Below are 26,935 nucleotides of genomic sequence, written 5' to 3'. Positions count from 1 at the left end.
GAACCTTCTAAGCCTTATTAGCTATAGTTGGTGAAGGTGAGGAGACCCCACATTCTTGAGAACACTAAGTAGATGGATTTGTCTGTGGAAAATTAGGATTTCTAAGGTAGTAACAGTTTGTACGAGCTCCTGCCTCTGGTTGATCAGCACCTGATGGTCTTTGCTCTCCCAATAGCCTTTCTCAATCACAGTGAGTGAGCCCAGAGGCAGAAATGAATCTGTGCCTCTTACTCTCATCAGACAAAAAGGAACCTATGGGATGGTGACTGTGACTTTTGAGGTAAGTTTACTGTGAAATCATTTTAAATGGTAATGCTTAGAACTCATACTAGATCCCTGCAATTTAAAAAATCAAGGTCCTTGGTATAATAAATATGCTGTTTAATGAAAATGAAATAGAATGCTTTCATCATCTGATAAACTTCATGTTTAATATAAAACTGTTTTCCTTGCTGCTTGGAATATACTATGCTTCCATGAAACACAACAGATTATTTTAGATACAGGATAATAATAAGCCACAAATTAATGACAATAATTCTGTAAGATTCATAGAACATTTATGACAGATCTCTTTAAGGATATAAAATTTTAAAATGTTCGTGGGTTCCTTAGGCTTACATAAAATTATTGAATATGTAGTCTTCCCCATATACATTCTCCATTTAAAAAAATACACTTAATGGATGGTGCTAACAGCAGTCACATTCCAAAAATTGGATAAAAATTGGCTGCATAAATGATAAGGCATCATCAGGTTATAGTGTTTTCAACTCTCTGTGAATGTCTGAAGTTATTTTATCGAATCTTGAGCCTTTTGTTCTGTTGAAATGATTACAGCTAACATTCATGGAGCACTTAACATCGCTCGGCCCTGGTCTAAGTGCTTTACACTGATTATTGCTGCACGTGAACTGTAGCTCTTCCTAGGACTCAGTGTCCCTCATGCCATTTAAAATGTTTTTTTCCATAGTCCTCACCATCATCCGCCACACGTTTATTTATCTTCCATTTGTTCCCTTTCATTAAATGTCAGGTCCTGGTGGGTAGAAAGCTTGCTTTGTTCTCTGCTATATCCTTAGTACCTAAAAGAGGTCAGACACAGAGTACTTAATAAATACTTTTTGAAAGGAATATGATTTTATTAAATATTTACATCTGGCCTGGTAATTGGACCTTATTTCCTCATTTTAAAGATGGGGAAACAGCCACACAGGGTTGTTAAAAATACCTCATCCAAGGTTACAGCACCAGGGGTAGAACTGGTATTTGATTCCATTACTTCAGAGAATATAATAATTTTGAATGCATTCTGGTCAAGAAAAAGTTTTTATAATTTTTTTCCTCAGGCTTAGTATTATGGTTGAGAAAAGAGAAAACTCTTAGAAACCATGTCGTTTAATCTGCATGTGTGCTAAGTTGCTTCATTCATGTTCAACTCTCTGTGACCCTATGGACTGTAGCCCACCAGACTTCTGTGTCCATAGAATGAATTCTCCAGGCAAGAGCAGTGAGATTGAACCTGGGTCTCCCACATTGCAGGCAGATTCTTTCCTCGCTGAGCCCCCAGGGAAGCCCTTGTAGTTTAATTATAGTCAAGATCTATGATTATATTATGGGCCTTGACTCCATTAATTAAAAGGGCAGACTTAATACAGGTTAGTGTCATTCTTCTTGCATAAGATTTTAAAGTAAGTTTACCAGTTTATATCACAGTAATGCTTTCTTACTCTAATGAAATGTTTTATGTTTATTGATGGCACCATGTTTCTTTGCAGGTAGAGGGTGGCCCAAATCCACCTGAAGAAGATTTAAGTCCAGTTAAAGGAAATATCACTTTTCCTGCAGGCAAAGCAACAGTAGTTTATAATTTGACAGTACTTGATGATGAGGTAGGATGTGTTAAAAGCTTAAAAGGAACAAGGGCTCTCTGTATTACAGTCATGTTAGAGAGTATTATGTCAAGTATTAAGTTGTGTTCAGTATTTGAAATTATTCAAGAGCACAGTCATATATAAGGTTATGTACTGCAGCCAGATATGCCATAGCTGTTAATGCCTATTTTGGAATAGATCTTGTTAATATCTACCTTATTTAATTCACATTAAGTTGTATATCTGAAAGGCGATGAACTTGAATGTAACTGACAGCCACACTCAATACAAGCATTTCAGCATTTTGTAAACCTTGGTGATTGATTTTGCTAGTCATTGCAGTTTTGAGCAGGTAGAGTATTACTTACCCAGCATAAATGTATTGCTATAAAAGGAAAGAAAATTCTGTTGCAATTGATATTTATTTGTTTGGATGTTTTAAATGTTCACATTCATAGGAAGGCTTTTGTTATTTTCAATTTCACAGTGAAGCTACCAAGGATTGAAATATATGACATAGCTAGGAAAGAGTGAATTTGTACAGTATATACAGGGATGTTCCTTATGAGCTAACCAAAAGAAAACATGACTTTTGACACAATAACCTTAGCAGTAATACCAGAAGAAAAGGGATAGCTGGGAATTTATCCCTCTACCCTCCCACAAAAAATCATGAAACTAAATCACAACAAATCCCAAAAAAGATGAATTAGAAGACATTATTGGAAAAGTATTTCTCTTGAAAAAGTGAGATATTGAATAGTGCTGGTAGCTCTAGCTCACTGGTTAGAAAAACTGGCAAAAACCGTTTGTTTTTAGAACCTGGAACATTGAGCAGGTTATAGTTTGGGGGCAGTGATTAATATACATTTTAATTGTAAGTTTAAAAGACTATGGTTAATAATATAGTATTCTGTACTTCAGAGTTACTGAGAGTAGGGCTTAGGCATTCTCTCCACACATACATACATAGAATTAACTGTGTGAGGTGATGGATTTGTTAATATCTTGATCTTTGTAATCACAATGTATATGTATATCAAATCATCATATTGTTCCCATAAATATATTAGTTATATATTTTTATTCTTCAATAAAGTTTGAAGGAAAAAGATCTTCCGTCAAACCATTGCATTTTCTTTTTTGAGATAAATAGCTTTACTTTTTCTATTTCTATTGATGGAGGTAAAAGTATATATTATTTCACTTTCATTCATTTATAGTGAAGTAAAAATTCAAATAGCACAGTAGAGATTATCCCTGGGATTTCTGTGTAGTTAAAAAAAAAGTTTAATTTTAACAGTGTCATCATTTTGCCTAAAGTGACTCTTATAGCTTGTTTTCCAGAGATACATGATATGTATTTTGAAAATCATATAATTGATATCATGGTTAAATCTTGAGATAGGAGCTGCTTAGAAGCAAGAATAATTGATATGATAGAAAAACTAACAATTCGTGTGTGATGTTTATTGTAGTTTACCAAATTCTTAAATATTATTAGACCTTGAATATTGCTTCTGATCCTGCACACCTGATGAAACTAATAAGAACTTGTTTTTCTGTCAGATCTTTAGTTCTCTAGAGATTGATCAAGGTTGAAAGTCATTATGCTGATACTTCATTTCTTATTCGTATCATTGCTTTATCTAAAATATGTTAGTTACCTTTGGAAAATAGTTTAGTAAATAGACAGTGAACAAGCCTCCTTATCTGCTCCTTTCAGTTAAAGATTTTTTTTTAAATTTCTGTGTAATTGCATTGAAATATAAGTGCTCTTTACACTTGTGTTTTGCAGGTGTTTTAGCTATTGATGTTTTGCCATTGCTTGTATTTCTCTGACAGGTACCAGAAAATGATGAAATATTTTTGATTCAACTGAAAAGTGTGGAAGGAGGAGCTGAGATCAATACCTCCAGGAGCTCAGTGGAGATCATCATTAAGAAAAATGACAGTCCTGTGAGATTCATTCAGAATGTTTATTTGGTACCCGAGGAAGACCACATACTCACAATTACAGTGGTTCGTGGAAAAGATGACAGTGGAAATCTGATTGGATCTGATGACTGTGAAGTTTCTATCAGTTATGTTATCATAACTGGGAATTCAACAGCACATGCCCAGCAAAATTTAGACTTCATTGATCTTCAGCCAAACACAACTATTGTTTTTCCACCTTTTATTTATGAATCACACCTGAAATTTCAAATAGTGGATGATGCCATACCAGAGATTGCTGAATCGTTTCAAGTTGTGTTACTAAAAGATACTTTACGGGGAGATGCTGTGCTGTTCGGCCCTTCTGTTGTGCAAGTCACCATTCAGCCAAACGACAAACCTTACGGCGTCCTCTCGTTCAACAGTGTCTTGTTTGAAAGGCCAGTTATAATTGATGAAGATACAACAACAAGGTAGGATTTATTTTAAACCTTCTATTGCTGCAGTTATTTAATATATTACTCCAAGATTTGATATTTGTGGTGTTGGACACAGCGCTGAACTGTTAAGGATATATGTAATTTCCTCGACCATGGTTTCACTGTTTTCTTTCTTATTTGGGGAGTGATACTTAAAACACATATTTAAATATGCAAGGTAATTCATGTTACGGTAGTTTCCTAGGGCACATCTTCATACCTACTCCTTCATATTAAAAGCAGTCATTCTTTAAGGTTTGGATTCTGCTTACCAGTGGCTAGTGGCCAACTTGATGTTGAAAATGCCCATTTCAGGGGAAAAAGAGTGTATTATGTGACCATATCATATTTCTTCCAGATTTGAAGAAATTACAGTGGTTAGAAATGGTGGCACTCATGGAAATGTTTCCGTGAGCTGGGTACTGACACGCAATAGCAGTGATCCCTCACCAGTAACGATGGACATCAGGCCAAGATCTGGAGTTCTGCATTTTGCACAAGGGCAGATGTTGGCATCAATTCCTCTCACTGTCATTAATGATGATCTTCCAGAAGAGGCAGAAGCTTACCTACTTCAGATTCTACCTCATACGATACGAGGAGGTGCAGAAGTGAGCGAACCAGCGGAGGTAGATCTCTTGCTACGCTTTGTTTGTAGAAATACTTCTGTGCTCTCAAACAGACAAAGAATTTGACCATACACATCTTATATATGTTTAGTTTGATGTGACAGGAAGAGCATGGATTTTGGAAGTGGAGGTTAATTCCCTTGTTGAAGGTTGTCCCATCTGTAAATAAAAAGTTTGTTCTTAAAAAAAATTCCACAAAGTTTTCAAATGTGTTTTTAATTTATCTTCTTTTTGTTGTTCAGTCACTAAGTTGTGTCCGACTCTTTTGCGACCCCATAGACCATAGCCTGCCAGTCTCCTCTGTCCGTGGGATTTCCCAGGCAAGAATACTGGAGTGGGTTGCAATTTCCTGCTCTCAACTCAGTTGGGATCTTTCCAACTCAGGGATCGAATGTGCATCTCCTGCATCAGCAGGCAGATTCTTTATGACTGAGCCACCTGGGAAGCCCAATTCCTTTTTTACTCTATTACTTATATGCGTAATCATTTTTAGATATGATACAGAATTACACATTAAAATTCAAAATAGCCTAGAAAATAAACAGTTTGGTGATCTCAGATGTGAGAATTCTGCACTTTAATGTTTTATTCCTTTATCTGCAGCTTTTGTTCTACATTCAGGATAGTGATGATGTTTATGGCCTAATAACATTTTTTCCTGTGGAAAACCAGAAGATTGACAGTAGCCCAGGTGAACGATGTTTATCTTTGAGTCTTACAAGACTGGGAGGAACTAAAGGAGATGTGAAGATATTTTATTCTGCACTTTATATTCCTGCTGGAGCTGTGGACCCTTTGCGAGCGAAAGATGGCATCTTAAATATATCCAAGAGAAGCAGTCTCATTTTTCCAGAACAGAAAACCCAAGTCACTATAAAATTGCCAATAAGAAATGATGCATTCCTTCAAAATGGAGCCCACTTTTTAGTACAGGTACTTTAATGATTAAAATAATCTCAACTTTGGTTCAGCAACAAGTATCCTTACCTGAGTGAGAGAGTTAATTAGTCATTATTTTATCCTTATTTATATTTTGGATTCTGTTGCTTACTGCAAGTTATGTGGGGAATCTAAAGAGAAACCGTCTGCCCCTCAGGTGTATAAGGATGAATAAAACAAGGGTTATACTAAGATCAGTGCTTTAATTATGAGATAATAAAAGCAGATCAGACATACTAAGGTCAGTGTTTTAATTATCCAATAATAAAAGCAGATCAGACATGAAATGTAGGTCAGTATAATTCATAATATAATGGAGTTATTCATGAACTGTGAGTAGGGGAGGGCCGGGAGAGAGCCAGTGAGAGGTCTGTCATCCTTTTGAGTTGATTTGGGAAAATGTGACATAGAAATTTGGATTGTAGAATAAATACGTTTTTCATGATGAATATTGCAGGGAAGGTGTTCAGAAATGAAAAAAGCAATATAACAGAAAATTGTTTAGATACTTTTAAATAGTATACCAAAAAAATCTATTAACATAGGTAGAGTCTTTGGACTTTTATTACTTAAAAAGAAATAAAGCTCTTATAACATTTTTCTATCTTATTTCTTTTATTTCTTAACTTTTATTAACCAAAGCATTATTTAAACATTTTTTTAATTTAAGTTTTTTGGCCATATGGCTTGGCATGCGGAATCTTAGTTCCCTGACCATGGATCAGACCCATGCCCCCTGCAGTGGAAGTGTGGAGTCTTAACTGTTGGACCGCTGGGAAAGTCCAAACCAAAGCATTGTTTTTATTGCCAAAGTTTGATATATCTGTACTCACAATACTATAGTTGTATTTTCCATATGGTTGCTATTGATTGATTTTGAAAATTAGAAAGTAATAAAGGGTGCTTATCAAATTTTGATTATGTAACTAAATTTCTAAATTTCAAACAGAATCAGATAGTATGAATAGAGTAATAAGGAAGGAATGTATAATCTGTTACCATACATTTTGCTAACTGAAGTATATATGAAATGAAATCTCATATTTCATCAATTTCTATGAACCATGAGATATTTAAGTTTGTTTCATATTTTTCCCTAGCTTTGTTTTATAGTTTATTATTGCTTTCTCTGGAGTTTTGACTGCCCCCTTTTATATGCCATTCTTACCAAATTAGTTCTTCCATCCAGCTGTCTTTTTTGTGCAGTCGATAAATTGTATCTAGTTCTTTGTGACCCCATGGACTGCAGCATGCCAGGCTTCCCTGTCCTTCACTATCTCCTGGAGTTTGCTCAAATTCACGTCCATTGAGTTGATGATGCCATCCAACCATCTCATCCTCTGTTGCCCCCTTCTCCTCCTGCCCTCAGTCTTTCCCAGCATCAGGGTCTTTTCGAATGAGTTGGCTCTTCACATCAGGTGGCCAAAGTATTGGATTTTCAGTATCAGTCCTAAGCTGTCTTGTGTTGAATGCTGAATTTAGCTGTGCCAGCTGCTTTCTCCAACTTGCTTCTCATGTGGTGCTTGTGACTGTTTTACTAACTCCTTAATTTTCTTGGTTTCTTGTGTCTTATTTCTTGGATTGTGTTTTAGTTTTGTTGTAACATATGTATCCTCAAATACATGAGCAGAAAAAGTATGTGCCAGGTAAACTTCTTGAACCTTTGAGCTCAGTGAAACTTCATATATTGATTCCTGGCTTATAGGAATTTCCAGATTAAAATAATTTCTTCTTAAGAACTTGAAAGGTATGCTCTTTTAGCTTCCAGAGTAGCTAATGAGAAGTTTGAGGAGAAGAAATCATTTGCCTTTAGATTAACTTGCTCTTTATCTCTGAAAACTTTAAAAAAAAAAAATCTTGGCATTTTGAATTTCTCATGGCTGTGTCATACCTTGCGTAGCAGTTGATGGGTTGGGCCATTTTATTCTGAAGATTTTTTTTTTTTTTTTTTTTTTTTTTGAGCTGGTCTACTTCTCATGCTTGTATGGTTTGTGCATTAATTGAGGACTCCTAGTGGAGGTGTCTTGGAGAAGGCAATGGCACCCCACTCTAGTACTCTTGCCTGAAAAATCCCATGGGTGGAGGAGTCTGGTAAGCTGCAGTCCATGGGGTCACGAAGAGTTGGACACGCCTGAGCTACTTCACTTTCACTTTTTACTTTCATGCATTGGAGAAGGAAATGGCAACCCACTCCAGTGTTCTTGCCTGGAGAATCCCAGGCCTGGGGGAGCCTAGTGGGCAGCCATCTATGGGGTTGCACAGAGTTGGACACGACTGAAGCGACTTAGCAGCAGCAGTGGGGGTGTCTAGAGAGTGCTCTGTTAAGGGGTATATGATTTGTCAGTATGTAGGGATGACTTTTTGTGATATTTCTATGTACAGGGAGACCTTTTGTCAGTGTCCCGAGGCTTTGTCCCTAGTGGTGGGAGATCTGTATTTCATCTTTATTGTTATTACTATTATTCTGTTGTGTCTCCTCATAATGAGTAAATTATTATATGAGGCACCCTTCTGTCTATGAGGATAACCCACTTTTTAGAGGATCCTTGAATTTCTGTTCTTGGGATTATGGGTGAACAGCACATGGTATCATTCGCAGTTGTTTCTGTTCCCCCTGCCACTGGTGGAATGCTCTTGTGAGATGAATGGCCAGACAGTGGTGGATCTGAATCCGTGAAGTGAAATTGAGTAAGTGGTCAAGCCCATGGTCCTGGCCCTGTTGAGCAAGAAGGTAAGGCAATTAGAATACTGCTGTTGCTGCTGCTAAGTCACTTCAGTCATGTCTGACTCTGTGCAACCCCATAGACGGCAGCCCACCAGGCTCTTCCGTCTCTGGGATTCTCCAGGCAAGAACACTGGAGTGGGTTGCTATTTCCTTCTCCAATGCATGAAAGTAGAAAGTGAAAGTGAAGTCGCTTAGTCATGTCCAACTCTTTGCGAGCCCGTGGACTGCAGCCCACCAGGCTCCTCTGTCCATGGGATTTTCCAGGCAAGAGCACTGGAGTGGGGTGCCAGTGCTTTCTCTGAGAATACTGCTGCCAGAGCACATTTAGAGGTATACTTAGAAAATTTTATTTTATTTTTTTTGTTTTTTTTTTTTCCTGGTTATTCTTTTCTTTTTTTTTTTCTTTTTTATTTTATTTTATTTTTAAACTTTACATAATTGTATTAGTTTTGCCAGTCTTATGGACTCTGTGAGAGAGGGAGAGGGTGGGAAGATTTGGGAGAATGGCATTGAAACATGTAAAATATCATGTATGAAACGAGTTGCCAGTCCAGGTTCGATGCACGATACTGGATACTTAGAAAATTTTAAAGAGCTTTAAGTTTGGCCTTCTGAAAAACATGTCGTAACTTTATTTGTTTATGACTGCGCTGGGTTTTTGTAGCTGTGCATGGGCTTTCCCTGGTGGCTTAGGCAGTAAAAGCGTCTGCCTACAATGCGGGAGACCCGGCTTCAATCCCTGGGCTGGGAATATCCCCTAGAGAAGGCAGTGGCAACCCACTCCAGTTCTCTTGCCTGGAAATCCCACGGACGGAGGAGCTTGGTAGGCTACAGTCCATGGGGGTCGCAAAGAGTCGGACACGACTGAGCGACTTCGCTTTCACTTTCTGTGGGCTTTCTTTAGTTGCGGTGGCCGGGGGCTACTCTGTATTTGCGGCGCACAGGCTTCTCGTGGTGGCTTCTCTCGTTACTGGGCACAGGCTCACGGGCTTCCGTAGTTGCGGTTCCCTGGCTCTACAGCACAGGCTCAGTAGTTGCGGCACACGGGCTTAGTTGCCCCATGCCATGTGAGATCTTCCCAGGCCAGGGATTGAATCTGTATCCTCTGCACTGGCAGGCGGATTCTTATCCACTGGACCACAGGGGCACTCCTTTGCCTTCTCTGCTGTTGGTGTCCTTTGGATTCAGAGCATTCTCATTAGTAGACATTGTCTTGGTCAGTTCAGGCTGTTGTAAAGATTGCCACAGACTGGGTCGTGGCTTGAACATCAGACATTTACTTTGCTCACTTCTGGAGGCTGGGAGGTGTGAGATCAGACTCTTGGGGAGAATCCCCTTCCTGGTGTGCAGAAATGATATCTTTTTGCTGAGTGCTCATGTGATGGAGAGAGAGAGGATCCAAATTCTTTGGTGTTTCTCCTTATAAGGGCACAAACCTCATCATGAGGGTTCTACTCTTACAACCTGGTTGCCTCCCAAAGGTCCCATTTTCAAATACCATCATATTGGGCATAAGGTTTCAACATATGAATTCTAGGGGTGAGGATACAAGCATTCAATTTATAGCATGTATGTTTAAGGTTTTTTGGTCCCTAGAATCTCAGTATTCAGTTCTCCCTTTGTCTCCAATCTTGGCTAGGTCAAAACTCATATGAGAAAGAAATTACTAAAACAAGTGAAATGAAGGCAGGATTTTACACAGTTGATTTTGCTTTCATGGAGCCCTGGAATTCCTGTAGTAGTTGCAGTGACGTGACCCAAGAATTGATGAATTGATTGACGTGACCCGAGATTGAGAATTGATGATGCAGAGTATTGATTTTGAATTGTAGAGAACCTTTCTGTTTTCCATTTCTGATTTGTTTTCTTACGCTGCCTCAAAACCAGTTTTTACTGTGGCTAGGAAGGGTTGAGGGCAGGAGAAGAAGAGGGTGGCAGAGGATGAGATGGTTGCATGGCATCACTGACTCAACGGACATGAGTTTGAGCAAATTCCGGGACATAGTGGAGCACAGGAAGCCTGGCTTGTTGCAGTCCATGGGGTTGCAAAGAGTTGGGCATGACTAAGCGACTGAAGAACAAGAGACACCCTATATTTATGCCAGTGTTAGTAACCTTTATATTGAACTTTTAGCCTCTGAAGACATCCAATATCTCTATCCACGTGGCTGCAGAATCCCAATGTAAACAAAACTCTATTAAAAATCTTCAACTGGTCAGAATTACTCTAGTGATTTTATTTCAGCCTTCTATATGAACATGACCAGTGAAAAAGCTGGCTTAAAACTCAGCATTCAAAAAACGAAGATCATAGCATCTGGACCCATCACTTCATGGCAAATAGATGGGGAAACAATGGAAACTGTGACAGACTATTTTCTTGGGCTCCAAAATCACTGCAGATGGTGAATGCAGCCATGAAGTTAAAAGACGCTTGCGCCTTGAAAGAAAAGCTATGACAAACCTAGACAGCGTATTACAAAGCAGAGACATTACTTTGTTGACAAAGATCAAAGCTATTATTCTTCCAATAGTCATGTATGGATGTGAGAGTTGGACCATAAAGAAGGCTGAGTGCCGAAGAATTGATCCTTCTGAACTGTGGTGTTGGAGAAGACTCTTGAGAGTCTCTTGGACTGCAAGGAGATCAAACCAGTCAATCCTCAAGGAAATCAGTCCTGAATATTTGTTGGAAGGACTGATGCTGAAGCTGAAACTCCAGTACTTTGGCCACCTGATGTGAAGAACTGACTCATTAGAAAAGACCTGGATGCTGGGAAAGATTGAGGGCAGGAGGAGAAGGAGGTGACAGAGGACGAGATGATTGGATGGCATCACCGACTCAGTAGACATGATTTTGAGCAAGCTCTGGGAGATAGTGAAGGACAGGGAGGCCTGGCATGCTGCAGTCCATGAGATCGCAAAGAGTCAGACATGACTGAGTGACTAAAGAAGAAATATGAACATGACAGAGTTTATTTTTGATAACACTCGAAAAGTAAGGAGAAACTTGAAGAATATCAGAATTTTGGTGATCGTGGGTTAGAAATCTGTTTGTACTAATTCCAGACTCAATTTTTATCTATTTCTATATTCAGTTGAATAAGAAAGGTCTTATAGTGCAGACGGTCATTTTAACACTTTAGGAAGAAAGGACATTATTAGTCACTAACACAGTTCCTTAAGGTTCAGAACAGCTGTTGGCTCTGGAAGGCCGGTTGGAATTAAAAGGTTGTGTAGTTTGTATAGTACATAATGGATGAGCAACTTTAGAATAGGAGGCATCAGACTCTGCATGGAAATCTGAATGAAACTGAAGAAAGGAGAATCGGAGACATGAGCTTCTTATTCTTTAGTGACCCTCTCAGCTAAATACATTAGTCGGGGATACAGCTTTTGGCAGGCATGGGGTTACTAATGTGCTGTCCCCCTTGCAAACTGTCTGAAAGCAAAGAACGACTATGAATGGAGTAGTCTGATTTAGCAGATGCTTAAGGAACCCAGACAAAAAAGGCTTGGAGACTAGGAAGTAAGCCATGGAAAATTAGCATTTTTGCTTTTGATCAGTTCATTTCATGGCCTTCTATATCTTCTTTCTTCTTAGTTTTTAAAAATACTATGTTTAGAATTAGTTCTGTAACTGTTTTGATAAATTTAAGTAGAATATGAATTTTCTCCTTTTTGAAAAGTTTTGAAGTAAAATATGTTGGTTTTTTCCCCCCTTGATGTTTTCAACAGTGTTATCAGTTTGACTCTCTGTGAATATATAGGGATGAGAGTGTTCATTCACAAACACGTTCTGACTCACACAGGACCATTGTGTTTTTAGTCTTTGCCTCTAACCAGTGTGCACTTTATATGCCATTCAAATATATATTTTTATTTTTAAATTTTTGTGCTGTCTTTAAAGATAAATACATATATATATGTATATTATTTTTCTGTAGAAGAATAACAGTTATGTGGTTTTAACTATTTATTTTCACATTTCATTTATTTTATTAAGTAAATGCAGTATCCTGAAGAACTGGATGTTTTATTTTACTTGATTCAGTCTACATACCAATATTTGGCAAAATTAGTTTGATTTCTTTTTTTTTTTCTTTTACTCAAGTGAAGTGAATATTTACCAATTATGGAACTTTGGGTATTCTTCTCCTGTATATGATTTTCAAAGCAAAGTGTGTTACATTTAAAAAGCATTTACTTTTGCCCTTATAAACGTACACTGTTCATCAGAAAATGTGAGCATATGTGCAGGATCAGTTTAGTCCTTGTCCACCAGGGGAAAACCAATTTCAATCACCAGTGCCTACTGCTGGTTACGTAGTGGCTTTGTATCCACATTACAAAGCCTAACAGAGGGCTCTGGAGAGGGAGAGATCCATACTGCTCCATTAAGTTTACAGTTGCTTTTTAACTTAAAATCTCTATGCTTTTTGCAGCCTTATAATGACTGTCTCTTCCTGCAGTCACGTGAACACTGTGAGGATTGATAAGTTGGGTTTTCGGAAGTTGAAGATTTTGATGTATCAGGATTCGTAGAGAGTTCATTTTGTGTTGTAGGGGTAAATCAGCACATTTATTGTGGAGCTGCTGCACCTACAGGCCTATGTCATGTTTCAGGAAAATATTGAGAAGGACACAGATTCACGAGAGTTCTGTAGTCCTGTTGGGAAGTAAAAGTCTGGAACATGGGAAATGATGATAAGCAAGCAATATGTGAAATTTAAAGTGAATTTCTAAGTTTAGTGAGGGTAGTAGTAGAAGTCGAGGAAGAGATAGAAGAAAGAGGGCTGGAGAATCCAAGGAAATTTTCCTAGGGGAGAGGGATATTTAACTAGTTTTTAAAAGCAAGCGCATTTTGATTTTTGAGATGGTTAGAGGCACTTCTACATGAGGAAAAACTTTGAAAGTTACAATGAAGGTCAAGTTCATTAATCACAGGGACACATTCTGCATTTCTTTAAACATAAAGACATATTAAGTCACATTTGGAGTTGTGAATGGTCTTCTGATAGTGAGTTTTCTCTGGCAGAGAGGAGGAGTGAATGATTTGATTGGAGACGTGGTTCAGTGGAAGGGAGGAGGGAGGTGTGGGCAACTCGCTGATGTTTGGCTTTAAATCAAGGTAGGTGGGTACAGGCAACAAGGAGGAAAAGTGGATGGCGGTACTGGGGAAAATCGTGTAACATGGAGCAGAGATGGTGGTTTCTTTTGTGCACATTCTATCCTGTAAGGTGTCTCTGTGACATTTATGTCATATTCAGTGGCAGTTATAAAGATTTGGAATTTTGAAGGAGAGATCCAGAGGTTTTTAGGGAGTGGGGTGAAATTGTAAGATAAAGGTCTCAGGAAGAACCCTGGGAATAATCATAATTGAGAAGCAGAAAGAGGTTAAGAGGCCAGTGCAGGCGGTTGAGTCAGGATAATGAATGAAGGAGATGGAAGTTGCCAGATTACTGGTGGCCTTTACCCATGTTTGTCTTTTCATTCAACTGAGACTTTAAAACTTAAACATTTCTTTTCTTTTCATTTTGTATGGTGTTTTTCTGTTTATTCCAGTTGGAAGCTGTGGAGTTGGTGAATATAGTTCCCCCAATTCCACCTATAAGTCCTAGATTTGGGGAAATCCAAAATATTTCTTTGGTGGTTACTCCAGACATTGCAAATGGAGAAATTGGCTTTATTAGCAATCTTCCAATCATTTTGCATGAGCCAGAAGATTTTGCTGCTGAAGTGGTAAGCAGACTTTTTCTTATTGATGGGGCATATTGAGTTTGAGATAGAGACACTTTTTTTTGAGGGGGAGTCAGGTTAATATAGAGTTAACAGATCTTGAAAAACTTCACCGTTTATAGCAAGCCTTCAGTTTGTAATTTGACATAAAGTAATTGATGAATGTGTGATTTTTTTCATGTTTTTCCATATTTGATTGAATAAAATTAGAATTAATTGCTTACAGGAAAAGAAGGATAGTATGATGAGGCTGTTTTCAGCTAGTGCTTGTGACATTTGATAAAGTAATAGCCCAACACAATTTTTTTTTTTTAAATTAGCCAAGTCATATGTACCACAAGAATTCTTGACTTTTTCCATTTCCAAGCACTCCTCATGCTTGCCTTGGGCAGGATTGGGGTAGCGTCCTATGTTTGGTGGTGAAAGTGGTGGTGATAAAGTAGGGGATACAAAATCTTAGGAATTATACATATATATAAAATTTATATATATGAATATTTCTGGATACACACACACACTAGCATGTTCACACATATGGCACCTCTCCCTGCCTGCCACCTGGTTGAATTTTCCTGCCATCTGTCTAGAGACCACTTTGACCTTTGACCATGCCATTCCCTGAGCCACAGTCTGTCCCTAAAACCCTCTCAAGTTCCCTCACACTTATATTTGATTTAAACTGATTTGTGGTTCAGGTTAGGAATGTGTAGAGAGTTGTTTTTGTTACCAAAGCCTCATGTCAAAATACGGTGACCACAACTTCTTTTGTTTGTGTATTTGATTCTGTGAATTGGCAGAGAAGCTCAGTTTTTCAAGATGGTTTTGAATTTTTGTATTTTTCATAGTACACTGTTTTCTTCTAAAACCTCAAAAGCATTCAGTTTGTTCTGAAAGAATGGTTTGTTCTTACTCATCTATCTTACAAAGCTCTACATGTACCATTCCATATTTTTCCCTGGAGGGAAATGAGCTTCTAGGGAAAGTGTTGGTCTCCTGAACTTGTATTCTTCTCCTGGGAAACAGCAGAAGAAGTGAGAATTTCCCTTTGTTCTGTTTGTCCTATTTGCAGCCTGGCCACGCCCACTCCCTTGGGGTGATTCAAGGGCCCAGCCCTTTCTTGCTGCTTCTTTTTTTTTTTTTTTTTTCAATCTTTTCTAAGAATCTTACTTTCTTGCTAGTATCCAGCCTTGACGGTTGCTAGCTGAATTAGGAGAATGGTTAGTGAGGAAAATATCTTCCATGTTTTTCAAGGTGGCCTATGTTAAAGGGCAAAGCTCAGAGGACACCTTTTTTAGGCACTTAAAAATAATTGCATACCTACTGTTAAATATTTGTTTATATTCTTTGCTTGAAAAAACTTTATTATGATCCTTTTCTTAGACATTTTGAAACTGTGCTGGACTCAAATGATACTACCAAATACAATTTGTTTCGGAATTATTATAATAGTTTCCATTTATTTAGTTCATGCTATGGAGAGACACTTTACTCTTCACCAGGAACTTGCAAAATAGGGAACCTCTAGCTTCATTTCACATATGGAAATTGAGGTCAGAAAGGTTAAGTAACTTGCCCATGGAAACTCAGAGCCCTGATTTGAGTATCAGCATTTGTTTGGCTAGAAGCATTTCTTATTCTTACTTGTATTATTATTTTCTTATTTTCCCTCTATGACTTTAGGATGCATTTGATGTAACTGTGTACTTCCCAGATTTATTCACAAAAGCTTATTTTTCAGTTTGTATTGTGATACTAATTCTCTTTTCAGAGACTCTCTGATGGAGATTTACTCTTTAACTAAATTGTTCTATGTTTTTCACGGTTCTTTGGCTCTTAAAATGAAGTCTTTTTGTTACGACAAATCTCAGGATAGGCATATTGTTGGGTGGGGGAAATTTAGTAGATGAATTTGACTAGCAAAAACTAATATGAAGTAATTAAATCTTATAATTGTCATGTGTAGAAAGAAGCTTGTTCAGTTGTGCTTTTAATAGCATTTTAATTGTTCGCTTCTCTATGCAGAGTGCTAAACATTCATTTAGCATGTGTCTATACTGACTGAAAAGCTTAGGTAGTTTGTGAGCATGTATTTCAGAAGAACTTGTTCTGTTTTTTTCTCTTTATAAGGTATGCATTCCCTTACATCGGGATGGAACTGATGGCCAGGCTACTGTCTACTGGAGTTTGAAGCCCTCTGGCTTTAATTCAAAAGCAGTGACCCTGGACGATATAGGACCCTTTAATGGCTCTGTTGTGTTTTTATCTGGGCAGAGTGACACAACAATCAACATTACTGTCAAAGCTGATGACATACCGGAAATGAATGAGACAGTAACACTTTCTCTAGACAGGTAATAGCGCATTGAGGCAGCATTTAGTGGCATGTATATGTTCATGTTCTCTGAAATAATTTTATTTCTTTTCTTCAGGTAAAGTATGGAGAATAATTCTTTTTCCATGTAAAGTAAAAAGAAAAAACTAAGTAGATAATGCTCTGCTGACCTGACTTTACTGCTGTTTTATGATGGCTTTTGTTAGATCATAAATATTATGATGTAGTGAACTGTTACGCTGATATTTTTGTGAAGAAACATTACATTGAGAATTTAAGGTATTAGATACATCTTAAGCATAGCTAATATGTTGCTATATTCAAAAAATAGGCAGCAATAAATGCAAAAATGTTAGGTTAGGCAAATAGCTCTGCTGGCTTCATTTTTATCAAGTAGGAGGATTAAAACTTTTGAGTGAGTAAAAAGAAAGTGTTAATATTCATATAATGAAATTCTCTTTTTTATATGGAATTTAAATATTAAATAATACTTTTTTTCCAAAGAATAAAAAAATAATACACATTTAAGGGGTATTTTTAAGTAATAGTAAGGATTTACTTAACATTTCTCAAGTAAGTGATTTAGATCAGGGAAATACCAGGATCTCTCAAAGAGAATTTTTCAGTAATTCATGAAATTCCAAAAATAAAAAACTATTTTGCTTAATTGGTTGTAATTGAGTTAAAATTAAAACCAGCTTATCTACCATAGATCTCTAAATTAAAGTTGATACATATTAAGAAGGCTAATGTGTGATTTGAGGACTTTGCAAAATTTTCATTTTAGAAACAATAAAATTCATAGATGAATTCAGTGATTCAATAGGTGTTATTTTGTACTGTTTTAATCAGGACTTTGGTGTGTTGCGATTCATGGGGTCGCAAAGAGTCGGACACGACTGAGCGACTGAACTGAACTGAACTGAACTGAAGTAGTAATAATCATTTTATGTAACGCCTGATCCTCCACATTTTGCTTTCAGACTCTTATAGTATTGTATAAATACAAACACATTTAATAAACCTTATGAGTAGTTTTTATTTTTATATGAAAGGAAAAAATTCAGAATATAGGGAACTAATCTGTTGAATGTCTGCTGTTCATTTTGTTTGTGTTCATAACCACGTTGTTTCTTTTTTTAAAATAAAAATTAAAACAAAACAACAGCAAAATAGGCAAACAAAGAAACCCAAAAAAGCAAAAACCGAATACTGTGCGCAGGCATACACACATACACACACACACACACACACACACACACACAGTCTAAATACTTATGGTTTTAATAAATATTTTACATTAAATGTTTCGGAAAGATATTTCATATAAAAAAATTAGTGAAAAGTAATGAAATGTAAACTGAAAATTATTATTTTTTCACTTATATCCTTTTTTTGTTTAAGTTAGATTTGAGTGCTTATTAAATCAATGGCCTGTCTTAAAAAGAAACTAAAGAAAAATGAACAGCAGTTATAAACCAAAGAGGCAATAATCTATAGACTTTGTTAATTCATTTGAGAGTTTCAACTCTGAACTAAGTGTGTAGCAAGTTCATAAGTGACTACTCTTCATATGCTTTCAAAATAGTCATTTTTAACCTTATATAAATCTTTGAAATTAACTAAATATAATTTTAAAGTATTTTTTTTCTCTCTCTTTCCTGTGGGTTAAAGTAGTATGCAAGAAAGTATAAACCACAGGGTAGAGAGTTTTAGAAGTTATTGATTCCTCTTTTCAAGTGGAATAAATTAGTTCAAATTCATACTAAATTTTTTTAGCTCAATTAGTAACTAGCACATTCTTGTATTATCTACATGTGCGTGAACAAATTACAATTCAGTATTCTAAGTCATATTGAAATAAACGTGACAATCAAATCCACAATTAAAATAAGGTATTTTGTCAAAACCTCCATCTCAATTTTGCAAATTTTTAACAAAACTAAAAAAATGAATGAATGCTAGTGTGATTATAGTAAGTTACAGTAAAATATTGCAAGAAAACACTTTATTCTGATATCATTTGTGATTTTCTTTTAATGTAAAATTCAAATGGAAATTTTGTATATTTCTGTTAAATAGAGATTAAAAGTTGTCCTAGTACTGAATGATTTATGATGCTTTTAATACCATACTAATTAAAAATATTTTTAAGGTCTCTCCAGATCAGAAACAACTTTATTATGCCAGTTAATTTCAGGAAAATTATTTATGGTATTATTTGACTTGAAAAGTAAAACACTAGGGACTATACATTCTGACTTATTTCTCAAGGCTGTTTAAAAATGCAGCACATTGGAAATCTGGAAAAGTGTTTATATTTCCTGATAGAAAGTTATATTTAAGTAATATTTGTCATAATTAGAAGATACAGTGATATCTTTTGCTTTCTTAAGTATATTCCTGCACAACCGATGAAAGGTATATATTTCTCTGCTGATAAGAGTTTTTATTTTTCCAAGAATAACTGGCTTCAGATCTGAGGATGTGGGTTTTTTATTTTTTTTTTTTGAAACCTAATTAAAACTACTAAGTAATTATAAGTCGGGCTGAATGAAATTTGCTCAGCTGCTGGGGTTTTGTGAGCACGCACAGTGCTTGGCAGGCTCTAGCGCCTTGGAGCGGGCCTGGAAAGGAATGTCTTCAATGGGTCTTGACATGCTGGCTGGCCGTGGGGTCATCTTCCCTAAGTGGGAACTGCCGAACCTCTTGCTGGCATTTGTGAATAGCAAAGAACCCAGTGTGCGGAGTCCCCTTCAAGTGAATATGACCAGCTTGTGCGAGGGGGCGGGGGCGGGGGCAGAAAAGAAAGGCTTTCTTGAGCTTTATTTTTACCCTGCCATTCCCATTTCTAGCCGCATTAGTGAAGTTTTGGCAAATACTGTCTCTGTCTCCCTTCCCCCTCTCCCCTGCCCCCACACACACTGTCTTCTGTGTTGACAGGGTGGAAACCGAAAGGTTTGTCGTGTATTTTGGGTAAGTGTACCGAAGAATGCCTGGTTTGCGGTGATTGAACATTTTGCTTTTGCATGCCAGTGTTTTGGACAAGGCTTCGGTTCTGCATGACTGCCAGCCCTGGGAAAGTTTGCTTGTCCACCTGCTTGTGCATGCTTTGTGTGTCCATTTGTCTTCTAATGATAAGCTTAGCTGAAGGTTTTGTGTGTGTGTGTGTGTGTGTTAGTTTTAAATTATGAATACTATTAAGATAGCTGATAAAAATTTTGAGAATTTATGTAATTACATATTTTGAAGAACTTAAAAATTTTAGCTTTCCTGATAGTGTATGTATAACCAAGAAAACAATTAGTGTCCTTTGCTTGTGCCGTTCTTACTTAACATCTTTTATGAATCTTGTGGTTGTTTCACAAAGAATTCAGAAGCAGAGCGCTCATTTCTTCCATTGATTTTTGAGTGCGTGTAAGCAGTTTCTTGCCTGCATTCTCTTCGTTGTTGTGTAAAGAACTTTTCAAAACTTTGCCTTTTTTCCAAAAGGGTAGCGTTTTTTAAGAAAGCTTAAAAATAAGTTCATTTGTTTAATGCTCAGCATGGATTTTTATATTCATTCTGATCCTGTTTTTGTCTCAGCTTATATGGACATAGGAAGTTTTAATTAATAAAAATATTGATTTAAATGAAATATGGGCAAATTTACTATGAAAATAATAATAATAATAGAAAAAGCCTAACTGTCTTATTATTTTGATTATATCTTCTGTGGCCACTAGTATGCTAGGTATTGGTTGGCAGATTTCCAAAAACTGGGGAAGGATGTTAATTCAGATTCTCTGTTACACAGGAAGTGTGCTGTTCTTTCTACATATTAATTGTGGCTGCATTGTAATTTTGAGGTTTGATCGGGGTACTTTTTGATTCAATAGAACGTGACATTTGGAAAGGTTTAGAAGAGCTTGTGGGATTGAGAATTCTCAGAGTATGCTGGCTTTTAAACCCTTAGAGCCTTACAGTTCTAGTCCCTTTGATCATTTTAATTATAGGCTGAACATAAAAACCAGAAATAAAAAAAGCATCTTGTTTTAATATATTCTTTTGAGATTTGTATAGGAATTGCTATAGCATATCATATATTTCAGATCCATTCCATTCCATTTTTTCATGATGTCCTACTTTTTCTTTTACTATAAAAGAAATATTATCTATTTATATTTATTATTTATAATATTTCTTTTATAATAAAAGAAAAAGCATAAGGTTAAAGTCAGGGTGAACAGAATCATACTGAAGGTCATGAAATATTTCTAAAATCTAATCACAACTTTATTTTTTGGTCAGTGTGTCTTGCTTTAGTCCAAGCAGTTATCCAACTTGTATTCAATTAGTATAATCTTATGTAATGAGTTTTTAAAAAACAAATTCAAGTGTATGTAAAATTTAAGGAATTTTATTTAAATTACTTTACAACTATGTATTACAAGTTAAATTTCTCTAAAACTGGAAACAAGTCTAGAAATTTGATACTACTTTATAAAATATATTTAAACTTCCAATTACTGTATTTTTAGTATATATATGCAGTGTTTGTTTTCAATCAAATATAAAAGATATAATGAATTCAGAAAGAGGAGTTCTCCCATAAGTGTTATCAGTGACACTGTTTTGATCTTATGTGATTTTAATATACTTAAATTTAGTTTAAGTTTTAACTTCTAATAACCTTCATATCCATTATCTGAAAGTGTTATAAATATTGTAAGTAAGACTTCAAATTCAGAAGTAAGTCTATAGTTAGTGGATACCTTTCCCCTCACTGTTTTCTCCAGGGTCAGTGTGGAAAACCAAGTGCTGAAATCTGGATATACGAGCCGTGACCTAATTATTTTGGAAAATGACGATCCTGGGGGAGTTTTTGAATTTTCTCCTGCTTCCAGAGGACCCTATATTATAAAAGTAAGTATGAAAGAGACTTCAATCTGTTCTGTACTCACAACCTCAGAAGAGCAATTTCTGTTGACTTTTTTCCCTATCCTTTATATGGTACTTTACTGGCAGGAACATAGTCATCATCATTATTATTGGTATCATCATATAGATAACATGTAATTAGGATCTGTTATGTTCTAGTCACTGTTCTAAGCAGTCTGTGCTATATTTCAGTGTGAAAGAGACACATTGGCACTTCTAGCTGAGCCTTACACAAATTGCTTAAAGTTGTGATGCAAACCTATTCAGTCTGAATTCAGAGTGTGGGATTATTTTTTTAATACAGTTTTGAAAAAGTACTTTCCATTTACACTATTGCAAAATCTTGTCTATATTCCCCATGCTGTACACTTTGTCCTTGAGCCTCTCTTATAGCCAGTAGTTTGTACCCCCAATCCCGACCCCTCTATTGCCCTCACTCCACTAGTAACTGCTAGTTCTCTGTATATGAGCCTGCTTCTTTTTTGTTATATTCGCTAGTTTGTTATATTTTTAGATTCCACATTTAAGTGATACCGTACATTATTTGTCTTTCTGTCTGACTTACTTCACTTAGCATAATGCCCTCTACGCCCATTCACGTTGTGTGTTGGTTGCTCAGTTGTGTCCACTCTTTGTGACCCCATGGCCTGTAGCCTGCCAGGCTCCTCTGTCCTTGGGATTTTCCAGGCAAGAATACTGGAGTGGGTTGCCATTCCCTTGTCCAGGGGATCTTCTCGACCCAGGGATCGAGCCTGGGTGTCCTGTCTTGCAGGCAGATTCTTTACCATCTGAGCCACCAGGGAGGCCATTTGGCAAATGGCAAAATTTCTTTCTTTTTGATGACTGAGTAGTATTCATTCACACACACACACACACACACACACACACACACACACATCACATCTTTACCATTCATCTGTTGATGGGCACTTATGTTGCTCTTTTATCTTAGCAGTTATAAATAATGCTTCCATGAACATTGGGGTGCATGTATCTTTTTGAATTTTGTGAATTTTTTTTTTTTAAGGAAGGAGAATCTGTAGAGCTCCACATCATCCGATATAGGGGAGCACTGGTTAAGCAGTTTCTACACTATCGAATAGAGCCAAGAGATAGCAATGAATTCTATGGCAACACAGGAGTACTGGAATTTAAACCTGGGGAAAGGGAGATTGTAATCACCTTGCTGTCAAGATTGGATGGGATACCAGAGGTATGGATTTTATTTTTTTCTTGTGCCTTTGTGGAAAGTTGATAATATCTACTATGTTATGAATATAAATAGTTTGAATGTTGGCAAGGAAATACAGGAAAGGAAGCAGGCAAGAAAAGATAAAGAGAAGTATACTTATGTTTGGAAACTAAAAGACAAGCTTCAAAAGCAAAGTAAGAGTCATACCAATTTGAATTGTCCATTCTTACATAAAATGATAGCCCAATCTGAAACTTATGAGTTTTCATCTCCTTTTAGCTTTATATATGTTAAACATTGTTTTATATAATCTGTATTGACTGAACTTTCAGGATGTGGTTTCAAACTGAAGAAATTTTTCTGTAAAATTACTCTTTTAAAGAAAATAAATTTAAGTTTTAAATATATTAAGAGAACCAGATATTGTTCCTTTATGTATGTACATCATTGCATATGTAACTTTTAAATTAATGTAATTTTATTAGTTTAAATGACTGGAACATCATTATAAGATCCAGTCTCCTTACTATTTTAATGTAGTAACATGATCTGTCTTTTCCATTTTTGAATAATGTATATTTATACCTGCTCTCTCTCTTAATTGATGGAAAAATGTTAAAAATTAAAAAAAATCAGCTTTGTTGTTTTTCAGTGAGTGCATTGTTGTGAAAAATTGATGGTATTAATATTTTTGAATATATATTTTTATTTGCTCTGAAAATGTCAACTTTGTGTTTTTCCTAATTTGATGTGCTCACTTGAGTTGGATGAACATTGTTGGGTGGTCCTCACCAGCCACGGTGAACGGGAAAGCAAGCTGGGAAGTGCTACAGCTGTCCACATAACCATTCTAAAAAGTGATGATCCTCATGGGATTATAGAATTTGTTTCTGCTGATCTAATTGTTACGATAGATGAAAGTAAAGGAGACAATACCTATAGTGGTAATGTATTCTACTCCTTATATTCCATTACTCTTTACTGAAGAAAAAATTTGGTGTTTTTCAATTTATTTCTTTAGTAGATAGTTATTTTTAGTTGTCCAGCTGCTTTAAATTACACATGGTGTAGAAATTAGTGTCTTAAAAATCATATTTAAGATTGTAATTTTTATTTCTTATGCAGTATTATGATGACGGTGGCTCAGATGGTAAAGAATCTGTCTGCAGTGCAGGAGACCTGGGTTCAGTCCCTGGGTTGGGAAGATCCTCTGGAGAAGGGACTGGCTACCCACTCCAGTATTCTTGCCTGAAGAATTCCATGGACAGAGGAGCCTGGTGGGCTACAGTTCATGGGGTCACAAAGAGTCAGATACGATTGAGTGGCTAACACACACATTACAGTTATATTTTGATTTCCATTGACCAAATGCAGTAGAACTCAAGCATTCAAAAGAATGAGTTGAGTCAAATAGGAAAAGCTGTGAAACTGAGAGTTACATCTGGGGAACTCTTGCAGTGGCATGAAATGAGACGTAATTTATCTTTAGAGCCATGTCTGTCTGGATAAGAAAATCATTTTTGAGTGTGCAGCTTTCTCTGACTGTCTTTAGCAAATACCCTTATAGGACTTTGTGATAGATGTACCTAGACACCATTCTGTTCCCTGTGCTGAGTGACTTTTAAGATCTCAGACTGTGGTAGCAAAGATTGAGTCCATTAATTTTATCAATTGTATGGCTATAGAGGAAAGACTGGGTTAATTTATATATACCTTGAGGCTGGGCTAAGCAAATGATTGATTTTTATTAAAAAGGGGGCTTATTTTTACTTCTCTTTGACCAATTTCTTTACTCATCATTTAAAAATTGTTTAATATGTGATCATATGTGTTATACCCATTTGTATTTCACAGCTGTTTATGGTGTGATAAGAAATCGAGGCAATTTTGGTGATGTTAATGTATCATGGATTGTTAGTCCAGATTTTACACACGATGTGTTTCCTGTCCGAGCAACTATTTTCTTTGGAGATCAGGAATTTTTAAAAAATATCACCATTTACTCCCTTCCAGATGAGGTAAATGTTACATGTTTAACTCTTACTGTTGTTTAATAGTTATTTTTTTATTGATTATTAAACATCTGGTAATACTTTGCCATGAGAGTATGTGATAAAGAACTCAGGTATAATGTCTTGACTGTAAACCAAAGTGATTTCTAGGTGGCTCAGTGGTAAAGAATCTGCCAACCAATGCAGGAGATGCCAGAGATGCCAGTTTGATTCCTGGATCAGGAAGATCCCCTGGAGTAGTAAATGACAACCTCTCCTGTGTTCTTGCTGGCAAAATCCCATGGGAAGAGGAGGCTGGTGGGCGATAGTTTGTGAGGTCACAGAGAGTCGGACATGACCGAGTGACTGAGCACACACACACACACACAAGTCAAAGTAGAAATGTTATTTTTGGTTCCCTTATGGGCATTTTTAACTTTTAGAACTGATTGATAGTCGCTGGTGACACTGCCTAGGCGTCAAATATTAGAGATTCACGCTGTAAGAGAGGTTGTCAAGTGCTCGGTTTGTACTTAAAGCCCTTTGAGAATGAGAGCGCTATCTACTGAGTACACTAGGGTGCACTTGCAGATGCAGGACATTGGTCCAGGTGGATGGTGGCCTCAGTGTAATGCAGGAAAAAAACTTGGTAATAGTGGAATGGACCTTTCTGAGGGGAAAGTGAAAGTGAAGTCACTCAGTTGTGTCCGACTCTTTGTGACCCCACGGACTGTAGCCCACCAGGCTTTTTCGTCCATGGGATTTTCCAGGCAAGAATACTAGAGTGGGTTGCCATTTCCTTCTGCAGAGGATCTTCCCGACCCAGGGATTGAACCCAGGTCTCCCACACTATAGGCAGACACTTTGGTGTCTGAGCCACCAGGAAGTTCTGAGGGGAACTGCACTTCAAATAGGTATGGAAGCCTGTCTCCTTTCCCTCACACTCCTGCCTCCAGAGACAAAATTCCAACACTCTTCCGTTTTAGGATGCGGAGAAGACTAAGTCACACGGATGAGGAGAAAGCTAAACGGAGTCCACGTGGGGAGGCATATAGGCTCAGAGATGTGGGGAGTCTTACCTTGTTAGGACAGTGGAATGAGGTCTTTGTGATGCACTTCCGTGAAATTTAAAGTTTATAAGGGGCCTTTGAAAGCTAACTGAACCTTTGTTACTATTATGATTTCTGTTCTAAATGTGTCCGGAAGTTATTTTTCTGTTTCACTGTTTTTCCTTAAAAACAACGTATAGCCCATTTTCTTACAGAAAAATCTTAAGCTGTGTAGTATTTCTCTTTTTTAATTTGCATAAGGCAAAAATATCTCTATTTCCATTACATTTTATAGAGAGTCAAAATAAGGTGGCTGTTTGGATAAATACATGTTAAAATTTTGAAGGGTTCTGATTCTTGAATAATTTAGGGTGGTTCTGCTCAAAAGTGGAAATGAATGTTAATACTGTTATTAATAAAGTTTTTTTTAAAGATGAGACAATTTAGGTATATGTAGTGGAATTATTTGTACAGATCACCTAACTAAAAAGCATGTGTAACATTTTCCCAAAAGATTCCAGAGGAAATGGAGGAATTTACCATTACCTTACTTAATGCCACTGGAGGAGCTAAAATAGGAAATATAACTACTGCTACTCTGAGGATTAGAAGAAATGATGACCCCATTTATTTTGCAGGTGGTATTGCTTTCTTATTTGAGTGAGTTTACATCTTTCTTGAACAGTGTAAGGATGCTTTTTTCAATAATTGTTTTTTTTTAATTTTATTTTATTTTTAAACTTTACATAATTGTATTAGTTTTGCCAAATATCAAAATGAATCCGCCACAGGTATACATGTGTTCCCCATCCTGAACCCTCCTCCCTCCTCCCTCCCCATACCATCCCTCTGGGTCGTCCCAGTGCACCAGCCCCAAGCATCCAGTATCGTGCATCGAACCTGGACTGGCAACTCGTTTCATACATGATATTTTACATGTTTCAATGCCATTCTCCCAAATCTTCCCACCCTCTCCCTCTCCCACAGAGTCCATAAGACTGTTCTATACATCAGTGTCTCATTTTCAATAAAGCATGATTGATACATGTTTAAATAGGATTTCATAATTTGACCATTATCAATCTCTTTGACATTTTAACAGATATTTTTAAGGATTCTGAAGGAAAA

The 26,935-nt window shown here is 36.6% G+C and overlaps 1 protein-coding gene across 5 annotated transcripts in view; it reads left to right on the top strand.

Annotated features, from left to right (window-relative positions):
- ADGRV1 (adhesion G protein-coupled receptor V1) overlaps positions 1–26,935 on the top strand; it is a 543,743-nt gene that overhangs the window by 34,654 nt on the left and 482,154 nt on the right. For 4 of the 5 annotated variants that reach the window (XM_044947303.2, XM_044947302.2, XM_044947304.2 and 1 more), the window contains exons 5-17: positions 176–280; positions 1,779–1,892; positions 3,720–4,285; positions 4,650–4,920; positions 5,524–5,853; positions 14,150–14,326; positions 16,451–16,674; positions 19,599–19,631; positions 21,434–21,560; positions 22,603–22,788; positions 23,531–23,711; positions 24,622–24,785; positions 26,322–26,445. In XM_044947303.2, the coding sequence (XP_044803238.2) occupies positions 176–280; positions 1,779–1,892; positions 3,720–4,285; positions 4,650–4,920; positions 5,524–5,853; positions 14,150–14,326; positions 16,451–16,674; positions 19,599–19,631; positions 21,434–21,560; positions 22,603–22,788; positions 23,531–23,711; positions 24,622–24,785; positions 26,322–26,445 (2,602 nt within the window). The remainder of the gene's footprint in view (positions 1–175; positions 281–1,778; positions 1,893–3,719; positions 4,286–4,649; positions 4,921–5,523; positions 5,854–14,149; positions 14,327–16,450; positions 16,675–19,598; positions 19,632–21,433; positions 21,561–22,602; positions 22,789–23,530; positions 23,712–24,621; positions 24,786–26,321; positions 26,446–26,935) is intronic. The other variant, XM_025292226.3, reaches the window with a different exon arrangement.

The sequence above is a fragment of the Bubalus bubalis genome, chromosome 9, assembly GCF_019923935.1.
Source record: "Bubalus bubalis isolate 160015118507 breed Murrah chromosome 9, NDDB_SH_1, whole genome shotgun sequence".
Classification (NCBI taxonomy): Eukaryota; Metazoa; Chordata; class Mammalia; order Artiodactyla; family Bovidae; genus Bubalus; species Bubalus bubalis.
This window is presented reverse-complemented; position numbering and strand designations above follow the sequence as displayed.